Here is a 17,754-nt window from a genome sequence, read left to right as displayed (position 1 = left end):
TTGTACTGCATTGTACTGACAATATTGTACTGCATGGCTATCAATCAATTGTTCGTATTCAAGAAGAATACAAACAATATAAAACATAAATACAGTACAAACAACAGGCGCTGAACAGAAATCTAATTTGGAATCTGTTTAGGCTCTTCAGCTCATATTGTTTTTCATAAAGCTGGTTCATAGACAAGTAGGCTACATGGATGATTAAGAATACTTAATAACATCCAAAATAGATCTGCAATGTCTTTGTCAAAGCCCCTAGGAGTAATAGGCTAGTAAAGATTAATTGTAGGGCCCTCGGCCTCTCCTTAGGAGGCCACATTGACAGACCACTAATTACTGGTTAAACCTGGAAAACTTGAGGAACTGGAAACACATAAGAAAATTTATTATACTGTTAGCAATGAATACGGAACACAAACATATGGGTTTCAATTTTTTATTACTAAAAAGGCACCGATTACAGGCATCATATTGATAGCATTGTGATTATCTCCACAAATGATAGCACCAAAAATATAATGTTATCTCACCAACTTCCCACTGATTTTATTGATAGGCACATATGAAGAGAAAGAGAGAGAGGGATAGAGAGAGAGAGAGAGAGAGAGGGAGAGGGAGAGAGAGAGAGAGAGAGAGAGAGAGAGAGAGAGAGAGAGAATGTCCCACAAAATGGTTTTATGCAGAACATTCAGTGCTGTGGGATGTTGGGTTGATCTCCAGCTCTCTCAAACCAGTGTCATACACTTCCATACAGTACAATACACCACACACATTATTACAGATCATTCTGACAGACTATGGAAAATACAGTAGATGAATCATACATAATTCATGATATGAGGGTAATATAGTAATACATAAAGTGAAATAACATAATGAGGAAAATATTGAAGTGACAAAACTGTTTTGAGGTGGGATAGTACATAAAAAAACACAAATGAGGCATTTTGGGTCTTTTGGCAGAATGAAGGCATAAAACAGTAGACACATATCTTGTATAAAATACTACATGTACCGCAACATGTAAAAAAAAACTTTAGTAGAAGTTATACGGCATTCTATGGTGTGAGTGGGGTGGACACCAATCAATACAGTCTACAATAGTATTCAAAGTGCACACAGTCAATCAATCAAAACACTTGTTTTGTCGTCCAGTGATGGTTATTACAATCATTGACAGATGATTGGAAACACTTTGGACGATGTTTGGATTTTGGAAATAAATGCATGAGATAATCATGTTCATGGCGTAATTGCACTTGAATAGATGTTATTTACACACTACTCATTTAGCCTTGGGCTATAATTAATGCACTCATATGTGCTTAATACTTTCATAGTGGTCATATTGTGGCACTGAAATGAAATAATGCAGCGGAGAAACTGAACTAATCGTCCAAACAATCTGAAGTGCCTGAGCTACCACTGATAATTTTGGTGTTGTAAAGATGTAAAAGTAAAGCAAATAACAATGTCTATTTCACTTGACTGATTCCAGAGTCTGTGTTTTTTCTATGGCAAGACGAAAACTGGAAACTAACACTCAAAAGTCACAAATCTGATGTTTACGACTCGGTTCAATAGTTCACGTTTCTTGATTCCTGAGGTAGCCCAGTTGTGAAATGATGTGAACGCTGCATAGCTGGCCAACAGACACGCTTCCCTTTTTAACTCTCATGGTCGTATAAAAAAATACATTAACAATATCTTATTCCATAATTACAAACAAACGCCTTAGAAAATACGTTTTTTTTTTAATTTTCCTAACCCTAACCCTTAAAATACACCTCCGGGGTTGGGTTACGGTAGAGAGCTCAGACCTCAGTGCCGTCGTTCAAGTTGTTGTGGAGTTTGACCTCAAGGTTAACCTGCTTGACCTTGACCCCGCCGTTGACCTTGACACTGCCGTTGACCTTGCCGTTGATCTTGCCGTTGATCTTGCCGTTGACGTCCTGGGTTCGGTTGAGTATGTTGATGTTCCTCACGGTACAGTTCTTGCTGCTGAAGTTCTTCTCCAAGCACTTCTCCAGGCACACCTCTACTTTAGTGTTGAGAGGGTACTCTTCCGCCATCTTGGGAGGAGACTTCTTCTTCTTTCCTGACTGCCGGCACTTCCGGATCAGAATACAGGAAGCCAGCAGGACCAGGACCAGCAGGGTGAGTGCGGCCACACCCCCGCCCAACGTGCTGCTCATCTGGGGGTTAAAGGTCCCGGAGGCCTCCACCTCCAGGCGTAGCGTCTTCATGTTGGTGCCATTCTTGACTTGGTCACCCTCGTTGTCGTAGATGAGCGACTCATCCAGGGTGAGGCGACCGCTGCGGTCTACCAGGTCGCGACGAGGGCGGCTGAGCTGGTAGGTCAATGACCGCTGGATCCTTGGACCAGAGATGGACTCTGGACCAATCACGTAGATCACCTGCAGATACCACTGATGACCCGCCTCCACCTGTCAATAAACACAGAGAGGGAGTTGCTTTCAGACTATGGAGAATAGCCATACATAGTAGTAGATACTGTAAAATAAATGATGTCAGTGGTATACCGGTCAGCCATCATGTTACCCAATTTAACCCTGTTTCTGATCCAAATGTAGCACACATCAGGGTGCAAGGGAGAATAACTAGAATGTGTCCAAATCTTCAAAAGAACTACTTTTAGATCAAATGATTGTTCACAAGATGAGCCATCACTGACCTTATAAAGGGCATCGACTTTCATGGTGAACCCATCAACGCCCGGCATCGCTGTCATGGCCTGCAGATCGGTCATATCAGCCGCAAAGCTGGCATCAAAGGGAACGTCATGGAAATACTGGTCACACACATCTGGCTGCTTCCGATCCTGCAGGAGAGAAAAAAACACTGTCAATTCAACTGATTCATTATGATGTAAAATAAGCATTAATGTTAACAGGGGTGTCTGTCTGCTAGTTCTACAGATGTGGAAAGCATATACTCACACATACCAAATAATGTGTAGTTGTAAACATACTAACAGTATTGACATGTAAACATTAGTGTAAACAATTCAACACTACAACACCAGCACCTGGATTTGTATATAATAATAGGATTTGGTTTTATTTGAATACCTCCAAGTTTTTGAATATCTTAAAAAAACACTGACAGAGGCGACCAAACCAGTTTGTCTGGTGACACTGACAGGTAGGCTGGGCGGTCACGTTGGGTGACATACCAGTACCAACAAGTATACAGTCGCAAGCTCTCTGTCGCAACCTTAAGGGTGCATGTAAAGAAGAGTGGAATTTACAGCAATATCAATCCACTCTTAGAAAATGAAGGTTTGTAGTTTACCAGCAGCAGGAATCTATGTTTGAGGTGTTTGTTGGGTTGGATGCAGCCGTACTGGGGACCCTCGTTGTACAGTGTCCCTGTGGGGTCAAAGAAGGGGACATAACCGTCCCGCCCCGTGCACAGGTAGACCTTCTCCAGCTGAAGCTTGTAGGCCGAGTTCAGGTTCTGGTCTGGGTTCCACAGCACTCTGCCGTACAGAGTCTGGCCTGTAGGGGCAGCAGAGAGGGAGAGAGTGAGGCCTTTGATGCTCTTTATTGAGACATCTTCAAATAAAAATGAGCACACCTAATATTGGCTAAGAATGTGTGACCATGGAGCTGTACAGTAAGTTGTTGTTACCCATAGAGAAGGCTCCCTTGTAGTCCATCTCAGCCATGGACATGTCTGCGATGGCCGGGTCCATCATGAACACCTTCTCATTGTTACACAGCTGGAACTCTGTGTTGAGGGAGTAGACCACTGGGACCGGCCGGTTGGTCTGCTGGAAGGCTATGGGCACCAGGAACCTATGGGGGAGACAGGAGACATGAGTTGACTGTACATCAAGGGGAGGCTGTGGTGGAGGTAGAAATGGGAGAACGAGCTCATTGTAATGCATGAAACGGAATGAGGAATGGTATCAAACGCATACCAACCACGTGTTCGATACCACTCTTAATTCCATTTCATGCATGAATAATTGTCATTATTTGACAATGTTAAAAGAGTGGCTTGATATTGCTTCTCATTAAGTCAAGCCACTGTAAACTTAACGAGATGTGCACACCACCGAAGATAACGTCTCTTTCCCTCTGTAGTGAAGTGTCTCAATGTGTTGTGTATGAGAGCTGTGTATGGAGGCTGAAGAGGGACATACTTCTCTGGGGCGTGGGCTGTGCAGGACAGGGGCTTGTCCCCGGGGTCTATCCAGGGCTGGGTAGGCTGCACAGTGCAGGGGATGAGGAAGACCGTGTACTCCCCTGAGTAGTCCTTCCTGGAGCACAACAAGAGTAACAACAGTGATGAGCACCATGACCAAAATGGCTGCAACTCTCATTACAAAATTGAATATAGCATATAAACGTCTCAGATGAGACCAAAACATCTTGTTATTATTCTGACCTATATAAAATGGTGTGTTTTTTTATTGAGAAAGTCTCAGGCCTCTTATAGGAACATGCATAGATTATGTATTTAAGGCAGCACCTCTTCTCCTGCTGTTGTTTGAGCACCAAACCCTCTCCTACTACATAATAGCTGCCATACATCATCTAGATGGGATTTAGATGCGATGGACAAAATCTAATAAGGCGTGTCGGAACCAAAGGTGTAAAGACAATCCAATTCGAGTTAAAATCACATCTTTATTGTCCTTGCCATAGAGCAATTGGAGCCAAGATGGACGATTAGGATTTCCAAACTCTATGTAGTATGTCTGTGGCTTTGGGTGTCACTAGTGAGTTGACTGACCTGCTGTAGGAGCTAGTGGCCCTCCACAGCTGGTAGGGCGAGTCGAAGGACTGGGCGCTCCACAGCAGCTGCAGGTCAAACTCTACCCCCCCCAGGTGGTCCGGGGCCATTAGGCGTGTCTTGTGGCCGGGCAGGGTGTGGTGCTCTGGGACAAACTGGCCTACAAATGGAGAGAGAGAGAGAGAGAGAGACTAGTCATTAGTCATTGAGAGAGTCATCGTCTCTGTCTCAGATTGGGCATGGTGGCCTAGTTTTACTGGCGTAATGGCTGTGATGCATTGATGAGCAACCTTGCCCACAGGCTGAACATTAGCTTTGTATCCAGACTAGCGCTTTATGTTCAGTTGACTTTTGGGTGCAGAGCACTCACAACCAGGGTTCAATGCCAATAGGTGACTACGTTTGTGTCATATGGATAAAAGGAGGGAAATACATATCCAATTTCACCCCAGAACATCAACCGCAACAGCAACTGTACACAATGCACAATGTTACATGTCAGTCATACACACAACACCAAGGACTCACCTCTGAATTTGGCGTGCGTTTTGAACTCAATCACCAGTCGGCCATCTTCCCTGATGTAGATCCTGATGATCTGGAGTCGGGCTGACAGCACACTGTCTGTCTGGATGCCTGGACACACAAGATAGGAACATGGGAAGTTAGATGGATGGCAGAGTATGCCACACTTAACTTAACGGATTTACACTACAGAGCCAAACCAAGCTCAGCCAAGCTGAACTGTACTGGGCTGGCCTGGTTACGCATCCATCACAGTTGCTGGAACTGTGTTGGAAAGGACAATGTGAAAAGAGAATATGCGAGCCAGCAAAGTATGGATTTGGGTCGGCCCGGTAGTGTATAAAAGCCACATACAGTATCTAGAGTTGAGGGATGGTTGAGCAGATTCTGCTATCATTATGTATCTAATGATTAGCTTAATTCAAGAAATACGACGCTTATATCAAGGACACCTTTTCTCTATGTAAGAGAGATAAAATATACAATTCTTACGTGTGTGTGTGTGTGTGTGTGTGTCTGTGTGTGTGTGTGTGTGTGTGTGTGTTCATGGGTACAGTAGTATATATAGTGTATACAGTGTGTGTGGTGAGTTTGGATCTATGAACAGACCTGTTCTCCAGAGCACCGTGTCGTAGAAGAAGGAGAACTCCATCTCAGTGTGGTGCTCCAGAGAGGCCCAGCCACGAGGAGCCGTCACGTAGATATACGACACATAGAGAGGCACCTGCACCGTCAGGAAGGACTGGGCCGAGTCCCGCACCTGTGGGACACAACAGGACGTGATTAGAATGCGCTTGGAACAGTTTTTTACCAAGCAAGTCTGTCCATTGATACATGGTGTATGCTGTGTTGTGTTTGTAGAATTGGATGGATTTGCCAGGGCTCACTTGAAAAATAGATGTACTGCTGGTAAAAAATAGATCTCAATGAAGGAAAACAAATTCAATAAAATATCATACATCTATTACTAATGGGTAGGTCCAGCAGTTCTATGTAGAGGCCCAAACAAAAACCGAAGGGCTGAAACATTGCCTTAAATAAACAAACAAACAGGAGTACGAACGTCAATGTGCCGAGTCGTCTTTTTTTCCTTCGATTCTTTTTCTTTTCTTTTCTTATCTGACATTACAACACATGACATCATATTTTCATTCATGTTATTTATTATTTTATTTATTTATTTTTATCTGTTATGTGACATTTTGTTTCTCCACAGACTGTAGAACACCGTACATACAACATCATGTTGTATATGACAGGACATGACGTGAGGTGCATTACCGTAGAGCCATGGTCAAACCTAAGACAGTTTGCATACTGCTGTTGGGCATACTGCTGTTGGGCATACTGCTGTTGGGCTATGTCATCACATGCAAACTGTCAGTCTGCTCACCTGAGCATTGTAACCAAAGTCAATGCAAATGATGTTGTTACTAGACACGGTAGATAGGCAGATTTCAAGAGCACCTGACCTAACTCTTTTTTGATCATGCTTTGAGAAGAGGAGCATTTCTAAAAAGAGCTAGACATATTGTACTGGATATATTCTAAATACAATGAGTCTTTGATGACAGAAAGTGACGATGAATTGAAAAATGTAAGTACAATTTGCAGCGAGCTCTGAATCTTCTGGCTTATCGGCTCAACAGCGCCCCCCCAGAGGAGTATTTTTGAGCACATTATTGCATGTCAACTGATAAAGTGTGTGTGTGTGTGTGTGTGTATCATGTGTAGTGTACATGTCGTGTGTGTGTGTGTGTGTGTGTGTGTGTGTGTGTGTGTGTGTGTGTGTGTGTGTGTGTGTGTGTGTACATACAGTACCAGTCAAAAGTTTGGACACACCTTGCCAAGAGTGTGCAAAGCTGTCATCAAAGCAAAAGGTGGCTACTTTAAAGAATCTAAAATATAAAACATATTCTACTTTGTTTAACACTTTCTTGTTGACTACATAATTCCATATGTGTTCCTTCATAGTTTTGATGTCTTCAATATGAATCTACAATGTAGAAAATAATAAAAAATAAAGAAAAACCACTGAATGAGAAGGTGTGTCCAAACGTTTGACTGGTACTGTACACATGTGTGTGTTGTATGTGTACATATCGTGTGCCGTGTAAATATCATCCGTAATCCAAATCCATATCGTCACAAATGTATGAATTCTATACCTGGAAGTCAGCGGTGACGGAGCCCCCGCACACGTCTATGAGCTCCGTCATGTCGTAGTAGGCGTCAAAGGTCCAGATACAGCTCTTCAGGTTCAGGTGCTTGTACAGCTGGATGCTGTTGGCCTCTCTGACGTTGGGGTTGAACTGGTAGGGCCGGTCGTAGCCTGGACCCAGGGAGATGCTGTCATAGGAGACGTCATCCAGGAAACCCGTCTCTGGAACACACACACACAAACAAACAAACAAACAAACAAACAAACACATGTTAATGGGTGTTCACATGCACACACATTCTTACAGAATAAAGACAAACCTGTCAATTTCATGTGTTCTCAACTGCGTGTGTGTGTGTGTGTGTGTGTGTGTGTGTGTGTGTGTGTGTGTGTGTGTGTGCGCGTGTACTGTACGTGCATCTGCATGTGCGCATCCATGTGTGCATGTGTCCACCCACCAGAGATCCCCTGCAGGTCTTTCAGTGTGACCAGGTTGGAGCAGATGTGCTGCTGTCTGTAGACGGACTCAGACAGTAGGAAGTGCAGGTTGTGCAGAGGCATGGTGGACACTAGGGGCAGCATACCGTCCTGGTGTGGGATCTGCACAGAGATGTGGATACTGCCGAAGAAGAGACGGCAATAAATGACCCAGATCATGATTACCAGCAACAGCATTGGCTGTTCTAGCCCAGCCCTAACACTAAAGCCCTAATTCACACTACAGCTGAGCCCAGCTGAGCTGTACTGGGCTGCCCTGATTATACTGCCATCACAGTTGCTGAAACAGGGCTGGAATGGACAGCGTGAAGGGAATATACCCAAGCCAGCACAATACGGTTCGGGTCGGCCCTGCGGTGTGTAAAGCCCATAGCAGCACTGTGAAATTCCCTGTGCTTGATTTGAATTTTGATGAGATAATTCGATTTCATTTGATTGGCTCACCGGTTGGGGTGCTCCTTGTGTTTGACATCCAGGTACTTGAGAGTGGCGATGAACGACTGAGCCTGGAAGCCCCGGGCGGTTCCCGTGGTGACGGGGGTGTGACAGATGGAGCCATCCGTGCCGATGACGGCGATGTTGCTCCTCAGCGGGGTGCCAAGATGGCCGGCCTTGTCCCTGGCCTGGGCCACGCAGCGCACGTGGAAACGCCGGCTGAAGTAGATACTGTCCAGGACCTGAAAAAAACACACCACATCACTGTCTGATATGTGTCTATACAGAGTACATATACACACAAAAACAACATAACACACACACACACACATTCCAATTAAACACACATGCATGCAAACCCACCATCCCAACACCCGCATACATTGACAGAACACACACACTCACTAACGTAACCATCTATCAATTATCCCACCACTCATTTCCCACCACTCACCATGTGGTTAGTGCTGGTATAGGGCGTGCTATCAGTGACGGTCTCGAAGGGGGAGCGGGCTCCGCTGGTGTCCGTGGGGGCGGCCACCTCCCAGCTGAAGTGGACCGAGGTCTGGTTGATGCCCGCCTCCTCACAGCGGCCCTTCATCACAGAGTAGTTGGGGTAGTGGGGGTCACACGGGGTCACGCACACCAGCGGGTAGCCGGGCGATGGGGTCTTCTTACTGCCCTCCTTGGTCGCCTCCTGGACGTGGTCGTAGTCGGACAGAGACACCACCTGGAGGGTGGGGGGGTGGGGGGGGGGGGGGGAGGATTGAGGATGCATCACATTCAGAAAGGTTCACTCCTGTTCCCTTGGACGACAAGGTAAGTGTGACTGTCTGTTCGCAGCCAGAGAACATAGGCTACGTCCATTTGCAACTGATTTTGAAAGGGGGGGGGCTTGACCCATCTTCTATTCTCTACCAATGATGTCCTGAATAAAGTTCAAGAGAAAGCAATACAATTTCATTTCTTTTTTCACAAGTGAAATATTTAGACTCGTCAAAAAGTCTTGCTTCCTTACGATGGGCGTGGAAGGGAGGATGAGACTCCCAGCAGCCTCCTGATCCAGAATAGTCACTGTTGCCACGGTTATTTCTCCGAGCACCGCTTCCACAGGGTCATCGGGCCCGAGGACCAATGAGAACGACTCGTGCCATTCCCGGTCCTCATTGGACAGGATCTCAATCTTGAACAGGATGTGGTCCATTCCTGTAGACCAAAAATATGAGAAAACATTCTAAATATATTCGATAAAGGGGAACATGTCAAAGGTCAGTTGAAGGACGCTCAAGAGTGTGATGATAGATTGAAAAACGAAATAAGGAAAAGGTGCTAAAAAAAAAAATCTGATGATATGTTTTTGGGTGCTGTAGGCACTGTTTGATCCATTATAGATTACCTCTGTGCTACTACTGATACGTATCAAATATAAATTCATTTTTCTTTACCTAAACTTGAGAGTGCTGGCCGTATTATTGACTTAGGTTGACCTAGGTTGAGGTAAACACACTGACCGGGGGTGAACTTGAGGACCTGGCTGTTGGGGTTGTAGTCCACTCCGGACTGGGCCGATCCGTCCCGGGTGCTGCAACGCACCTTGGAGGTCCTGTCCTGGTCCCCTCCACGGTTCACCCTGATGTTGAGCACCTCGATGCCATCTGGACCGGGGGGCTCTCGCACCTGGTAGGACGCCTGCTCAAACTCTATGGTGGGGGCTGGGGAAAGAGCGCACAGTATAATATTCAGTACGAAGTCATGGCTTCACACTGTGGACGTGTGAAGCCAATGGAGGTGTGGAACACGGGTGAAAAAGGGTTGAAAACAGGAACTTAACACATGTACATATGAACCTCTGACAAAACCCAGAATTAACCAGGATATTAGTGATATTGTATAATACTGAAATCATTCATGATGTTTCCTGTCTTAACTATTTTTTGTGGTGAAAAGATGAAGGATGTAAAGTGCACATAAGCTGAAAAGAGGGTATTATCTACTCACACTGCTTATACAGCAGTAGCAGTGTGTCTGTGTGTGTGTGTGTGTGTGTGTGTGTGTGTGTGTGTGTGTGTGTGTGTGTGTGTGTGTGTACACTGCCATTCATAGGAAAGAAAACATCGGGGAGAAAACTGAGGTCAGTGAAAGCGTGGGATCTTACCATCCTCGTCATTGGTGATGGTGACCGTGACTATGTCACTGATGCCCACCATGGCCCCACTCCAGTGGTCTCCCTGGGGTGTCCCAAGATGCACCTGGAACTCCTCCTCAGGCTCAAACACCGAGTCATCGTTGATGTGGACCGTGCAGTTCTTCACCTGTGATACAAATCAAATCCAAACTTTATTGGCATTTATCACAAAGATCTTTGTCACCAAAGAAAATGAGAGAGAGACAATGACAATCTTAGCTGTGATAACAACCATTTTTTTGTTCAAACTTGAACGTGAGTGTGACGAGATGTGACTGCAGGCATACACTCTGAATAAAGGTTCTACCTTTGTCTCTGTGGGAGAACCCTTCCCAGGATTCTACATAGAAAAGGGTTCTTCAAAGGGTTCTCCCACAGGAACAGAGAAGAACACCTTCGGGAACCATTTTTTTGTAAGAGTGTACAGTATATTGCATCCCTATACTAGTAGCAGTGCCTTGAGTAAACTATAACCATATATTCTATTCTTATTTATTGTGACGGTGAGCGGCCCACTGTGCTGTACCTTCTCCCCCTTGAGGAAAGTGATGCGTGAGTCATCAGCATTCCTCCTCTCCTCAAAATCGTCCATGACCATGGCTGACATCGTGCGTGTGAAACAGCGGACTGAGGACTTGTAGGTCAGGTCTCCCGTCCGGATGATGGGGATGTGCAGCACGCTCTCCTTCTCTTTCACCCTGTAGGCCGTCTTCTGAAACTGCATGCTGGGAACTGAGGAGGTAGGGAGGCAAAGATATATGATTAAAGGGATGTTCCACACTTTTTCTTTGCATTTTTGAAATGAGTTTTCCTGATTTGGCGCTGACCTTGGCTGTAGTTGATTAGCCCTCACTGTCTTACTCACTAAGGAAGCAACTTTGACACTGGGATTTTTTAAAAATTAAACATAAACATCCCATTCAGGTTGTAAGTTACATATTGTACTTGAAATAATGCACAAATTAATTGATTATAGTCAAGGTCTTGATAAATCTGGTTTATTCAGTGTCAGAGGCAATATGAATGGGAGGAGTAGGATGAAGTTCCCCCTTAACACTGATGAACAGTTGTATGTTCTTTCCCTGTAATGTTTAAGGTTAGGAAACTTCAGGAGGACCAACTGATCCAAGATATGTGCTTAGGACAACTTCTATTGAGAGAATAAAGGGTCCTGATGTTTTAGATTTGATCAGATGTTATTTGCTAGATTGATATCTACTGTATATACAACATTGCACTTGCACTTTCATAATCTTTCCTTCTACATTGTGTCTATGTATAGCCCCCTGTTTTGTATATAATGTACTGTATGTAGAGTACAATTGTATGTATTGCAACCCGCAAAACTATGGCCCTTAGGGTCAAAATGTTTAGAAGATTAGAATTTTAATGTTTTAGTTTTTAATATGTACTTACTGTCCTGGAAGGTGTCTGTGATGACCACGTTGGCCTCGAAGGGCTCCAGGAGCACGGCCCCCTGGGGGGAGCTGAGGAAGACCACAAAGGACTCGGATCCCTCGATGGTGGGGTTCTGGATGTCGTCCATGATGGTCAGACTGCACGTCTGTGGAGAGAGGGGCACGAGAGGAACAGTGGTGTTCAATGAGGAAAACGCCTGCAAGGTGTTCCACAAGGGCTGATGTCTTTTACGCTAACAAAATCGGAGTGCCCACCTAAATGCACACACATGAAAATCAAATGGATAGTTTCAGATGTTTTGAGGCTCTTGAACTTAAAATAAATGCTTATCCACATTTGTAACATGCATTATAAATGGTAAGACTACACTAATGTTTTGTGAATCTAGGCCCTACAGGCATATGGTAAAACAGAAGATGACTCTTGTTTATTGTACCTCCTGAGTCTTGCCAGACTTGAACTCCACCTTCTTGGAGCTAGGGATGTAGTCCACCCCCGGGGTGGCGGAGGCGGGGTCAGAGGGGCGTGTGGCGCACCACACAGAGGTCACGGACGAGAGGTCACTGCCCTGCCGCAGCACCAGGATCTCTATGGTACCTGAGAGGAGAGGTCAGAGTTCAATGTTAAAATACTAATCATTCAAAGTACTGTACATGCACTGGAAAAAAACAAACATAGTCTGGGGGAATATACTGTAGACCTACGGTTATGATGTTTTTACACTGAAGTGTTGTGATGAGTTAATTCAAGATCCAACAGAGTACAACACAAGTCAACTCCATCTCTTACCTGCATCCTCACTGAACGTAAACGTAGCGTTGCCCAGGGACACCGTCGAGGCGTCGTTAGGCCCATCGATGACCACCTTTGCCACGATGACGTCCCCCATACGGGCGTTATCCGAGGCATCTGATAGGACCAGCTCGAACTCCTCGGAGAGCTCGTATTCGCTGTCGTCGATCAGCTTGACATCGCAGGTGGACATGCTGACGCCCGGGCCGAAGATGACCCGGTTGTCGCCCGTCATGCCGCGGGTCTTGTAGTCTGAACCAGACTCCAGGGCGTGCAGGCTGCTGCCCTGGGCTGACTTAGGGACGGTGTAGCAGAGGGCAGACACTGTGCTAGATGTGTCACCTGGGTGGAGAGGGAGAAGCAGGGGTATTTTATAGCATTTTTAAAGGCTTTTATAAGGGGCTATGAGCTGTTATGCAGTACATGGTCTCAGTATTTGGCAGATGGTTATGGGTTTGGAGGAATGGCGACCAGATAGATAGATAATAACTATACTAATCACCAAGGGGAAATTAGTTCAATGCTATATAGTGCTCTCTATTGCTCAAGAATACAGTGGTGGCCTCGTCCTGACCTTTCCGCTCGATGGAGGCGATGATGAAGCCGGTGCTCTCGTTGACATGGTAGGTCTTCTTGTCGAACTGCAGAGTGGGCTCGTCCTCCGTGTCGTTGATGTTGACTTTGGCGCGCGTCACCTGACCCAACAGGGCGTAGACCGGCAGGCTCAGCTCCACCTGGAAACTCTCCACGCCCTCAAACACCTTGTCGTCGTTGATCACGATGGTGCACACCTTGATGTCCTCCCTCTCATCAAACTGGACCTGGGGGGTGGGGGGTGGGGGGTGGGGGAGAGAGGTGTTAGGTGCTGTAGTGTGTATGGTGTAGCAGGAAGCATCGATGTCTTCTTGTACCCAGGATGTTCAAACCAAATGTTTACACAGTGTATGTACTGTAGGTATGATGTGCCTAGTTTAACTTATTCTGTAAAACATCTGTCATATTTCTCATAACTGCCTTGTAAATAATAAGTAGTGGAACATGTGTGTTGTAGCCTTTCATTACAATTCCACAGTTGTAAAATGTTTGGTAAGCACTGGATTAGAGTAATATATAATACAGATATTGAGAAAATTGTAGTCATTCATTTCTGACATTAGTATAACTTTGAATTACATGTTTCAATATATGACAGATTTATCTGAGGCTAAATTTAATTTCTGAAGTTTTTAGTATCAGCTTACTCTACTCCATGTGCCCCCAGTCTCTAGTGAAATCTACATCCATGCGGTTGCCTGTTACACCACAGTGGGTAGGTTACCTGGCAAGCTAGTTTAGTTCAGTGGCATGGCACAAATATCAATGTTGGATTTCACGGGAATATCCATTTTATAGAATTAACCACTACATCCAAAGCTATATCAGTCATTTTCATCAATTCCTGATCAAATGTTTTTGTTGCATGCGTCATGATTTCATTCAATGCTCCACTGACTCAAGGCATATCGAAAACATGGTTAAGCTTTAGAAAGAGTGAACTATCCTTGTAATAGTCTGTGAGCTAATCAATAGTGCAGGCTAAACTAGTATTTCCTATACATTTGTCATTTCCCATCCTATTGGAGCAGGTGAGGGGAGAAATGGAAACTCAAAATGGGAACATCTATGGTTGCTCATAGAGGTCAATTCATTTTAAATCATTAATTATTGTTGCCTGAATGCAAAACCCATTTCAAGCCCAGGCAAGAAGTTTCTTTGCATGATGTCATTGCATGATTGTGTCATTTAGAATGTTGGAATGTATAGAAGTTATGATGCTGTTCAACAGTTATGAGACAAGAATCGATACCATGACAACGGATGTAAATCATTCCAAACTCATTTCAACTCAGTGTAGTGCAGTATTCCACATTCATTAGCAAACATGGACAAAGCGAGAGAAGACATTGAGAGACAGTGGGAGGCCCTAAAGAGTGCTATGGAGGCCATGGAGAAAGAGAAGGAGGAGATGGAAGGAGTGAAGGCGGCCCTCTCTGAGGGAATAAAGCAGCTTAACAGAGACAACAAGGTGTTGAGGAGGGAACAACAGCAGGTGAAAATCAAGGTAGAGTGGTTGAAAGAGAAGACAGACGCCTTCTTGAAGGAAAGGGAGGAGTTGAGGGCAGAGGAGTTGAGGGCAGAGGCGGAGGCTGTTTGGAAGAAGGCAAAGGAGGTTGAGAGGAGGAGTGAGGAGATGGAGAGAGAAAGAGACGTGATGGAAAGAGAGAAACAGGAAACTCAACAACAGAACTAGAAGCCCTGTGTAAATAATGGGACAATTCTTTTTTTTGTAAAGCATTTTTTAAGTAAAGCATTTTTTCTGAATGGTGATACCAATAGGTACACAAACACCATCACATAAAAGCTGAGAATCTCGACTTTAACCTCACAGTAATTGAAAAGAGTGTAGAGCCAAAAGAACAAAAAATGCTTCACTGTCCCATGACTTACGCAGGGCACTGTATGTGTTACAAGGACTAAATGGCCTGACTGCCATGCCTTGGCAGACGGCTGGTACAGCAGAAACAGTTGAAGGTGCCATTACAGTATGTGGTGGTGATGTCCTTACCTGCCCAGCGTACTCCACATAGTCCTGCTGGCCGGGCCGTGAGCCAACACTGGAGGTGGAGGTGGCAGTGCCCTGCTCTGTACGACACAGCACGACGGCATACTGGTTCAGGTTGCCCGTCCTCTTCACTGTGACCGACACCGTGCCAGCCTTCTCACTCACGTTGTAACTGTAGGGGGTAGGGAAACGCTGTCAGCCATGTCAATGTAGCAGAGGTGATTTGGAATCACGCTCTTGTGATGAGGGTACAGTAGCCCTGCCTGAGGATGTCCTCTTGACCTAATGGTAGACGCCTAATGGGAGACCCAGGTTTGAAAACCCCGCCTGTCACATAAGGCTGAGAGATACAGGTCTATACAGGATACAGGGAAACCACACTGCAGGTTCACTTTCCAGACCAGGTTTGTTCCTCGTCATCATCAGCAGTCTTCCTGGTCAGGCCACATGGTCAGGAAAAACTCTAGGCCCTACTTGAATGATATTTAGGATGAAGCGGTAACAAATTGGTGTTTGCCTTTGTGCTCAATCTCACATTTTATTAAGGTAATATCTAAGGCAATATCTTATCTCTGTAATTGACTTGTATCTCTCTGAATGACATGAAAAGAGGGGAAAAATCCAAACGTAATGAAAAGGAAAGTCACACACTCTTCTCTCGTATATTAATCTCACCAGCGTTTTTCAGATCAATAGCCTTGCTCAGGGAGCCCCTTATGTTTTGAGTTATGTTCCATTAGTCAGCACATCGCCGTGGGTGTGTATTCTTTATTCCATGAATACTTTAAGAGAGAGGATGAAAAGACAGGATGAAAAGAGGAGGGAAAGAGCAGATGAAAAGAGAGGATGGAAATGGAGGATTGAAAGAGAAGATGAAAAGACAGGATGAGAAGAGAGGATGACTGAGTTGAGGTTGGGGGGGGGGGATACAGACCTTTTGTGTTGAAAGCTGATGAGGGACCACTGGATGTGGAAGACGTTGTCACTGACCACGTTGGGCTTGCTGTCCTTCACCAGGAACTTGAAGTGGTCGCTGGTCTCCTTGGTGCTCTCCTCATGGAGCACGTAGCGGATCAGCCCGAGGTTGATGTCAGCTGGAGGGCACAGGTTCATCGTTAGCACAACTTTGACCTTTTTAAAAAAAAATTTTTTTTATTGTTTTTATACAAATTATACAGGATATGTGTAAAGCGACACCACATATTGTGAATGAAATATGTATTTATTGTGTTGTGATCATGACCTAAACTGTATGTATTTTCACATGAAGAGTGCAGAAACTATAAACCGAAATGGTTTAAAACATTCAGTGAACTCTATTCAGAGGGTTTCACACTGGCCAGGACTGTACCTTGTGTGAAGGTGCTGATAGGAGCACTAGGTTTGAGCTTGCTCTCCAGGAAGCCATGTTTGGGCTCGGTGGTGACATCATAGACCAGCTGTCCGTCATCTGTGTCTGGGTCCATGGTCAGCAGTTCCTTCTTAGAGATCAGGTTGGTTGCCTGGGAGACAGGAGTACAAACAGTGCGATGCTTACTTTTCCATTCAGAGGAGTTAAGGACCCCCCCTTCAGTCAAAATAGAAGGTTTTTAGAAAACTACTTGGATCGAGAGGTCTTTAATCCAAGGAGAAGTGTGTGTGCTGTTTGCTTTCCATTCATTACAAGTGGACTTAAATCTATGACTTGTATTAAGAGGTGTTATTCCACATAACCTGTAGGGGGAGCTAGTGCAACACACATTGAATGCAAGCACTGTGCGACGTTTCCTTTCTATTAGTGGGGAAAGTTAAAGCCACGCAAATGTCAATGAGGGAGCAATTACTGAATACAATTACCAGTATGTATTCATTCTAACTTTTATGTTCACTTTGAAGATTGAATTACTTATATGGCATTACTTATTGTCAGCCCTTACTGTCAATTTGAAAAGTCACAAGAAATGCCCATAGTTGAAAAAGTTGCGGTTCCCATATTGATATCATTTCCCGAAAAAGCTTTACCGTACTTACATTGTCAAACAATCCGGCAATTATGTAAAACCCCACAGTGAAAAAATGAATCAATTAAAAAGTGACAGTTTATGATAGAAAGCAGTCAGCCTTTAACTGTGTTTACCTTGTTGTCCATGTACTCCAGCCACTGCAGACCCAGGTTGGTGACGATACGAGGAGTGCCGTCATCCACAGGCAGAATGTCAATCTTAAACTTCTGCGGTGCAGCTGTCACTATCTACACAAAGGCAAAGGAGGAAAGCAGCATGTAGGCAACCTTGCTGGGAAAAGGGGGAAATTGTATCTCTAGCTCCACATTGAGAGGCAATGTGTCACAAGTTGTCAGAAAAAAAATGTCATCAAATTCAAATATTTCAG

General features: G+C 44.7%; 1 protein-coding gene across 1 annotated transcript in view; it reads right to left on the bottom strand.

Moving 5' to 3' along the window:
- Positions 1 to 432: 432 nt before the first annotated feature.
- The window catches only part of fras1 (Fraser extracellular matrix complex subunit 1), a gene marked incomplete at its 5' end in the record, with an annotated part of 133,067 nt that continues 115,745 nt past the window's right edge, over positions 433 to 17,754 (bottom strand). The window contains 24 exon segments of the mRNA XM_083673255.1: positions 433 to 2,450; positions 2,699 to 2,845; positions 3,319 to 3,524; positions 3,658 to 3,824; positions 4,175 to 4,291; positions 4,768 to 4,927; positions 5,296 to 5,403; positions 5,902 to 6,052; positions 7,461 to 7,675; positions 7,912 to 8,072; positions 8,396 to 8,628; positions 8,841 to 9,116; positions 9,405 to 9,592; positions 9,898 to 10,098; positions 10,542 to 10,698; positions 11,098 to 11,303; positions 11,988 to 12,135; positions 12,427 to 12,587; positions 12,780 to 13,124; positions 13,357 to 13,603; positions 15,388 to 15,556; positions 16,319 to 16,478; positions 16,736 to 16,886; positions 17,501 to 17,614. Of these exon segments, the coding sequence (XP_083529381.1) occupies positions 1,818 to 2,450; positions 2,699 to 2,845; positions 3,319 to 3,524; positions 3,658 to 3,824; positions 4,175 to 4,291; positions 4,768 to 4,927; positions 5,296 to 5,403; positions 5,902 to 6,052; positions 7,461 to 7,675; positions 7,912 to 8,072; positions 8,396 to 8,628; positions 8,841 to 9,116; positions 9,405 to 9,592; positions 9,898 to 10,098; positions 10,542 to 10,698; positions 11,098 to 11,303; positions 11,988 to 12,135; positions 12,427 to 12,587; positions 12,780 to 13,124; positions 13,357 to 13,603; positions 15,388 to 15,556; positions 16,319 to 16,478; positions 16,736 to 16,886; positions 17,501 to 17,614 (4,821 nt within the window). The 3' untranslated portion in view covers positions 433 to 1,817.

This window comes from Argentina silus (genome assembly GCF_951799395.1).
Source record: "Argentina silus genome assembly, chromosome: 7".
Classification (NCBI taxonomy): domain Eukaryota; kingdom Metazoa; phylum Chordata; class Actinopteri; order Argentiniformes; family Argentinidae; genus Argentina; species Argentina silus.
The sequence above is the reverse complement of the archived record's forward strand: the minus strand, read 5'-3'. Positions and strand labels throughout refer to the sequence as shown.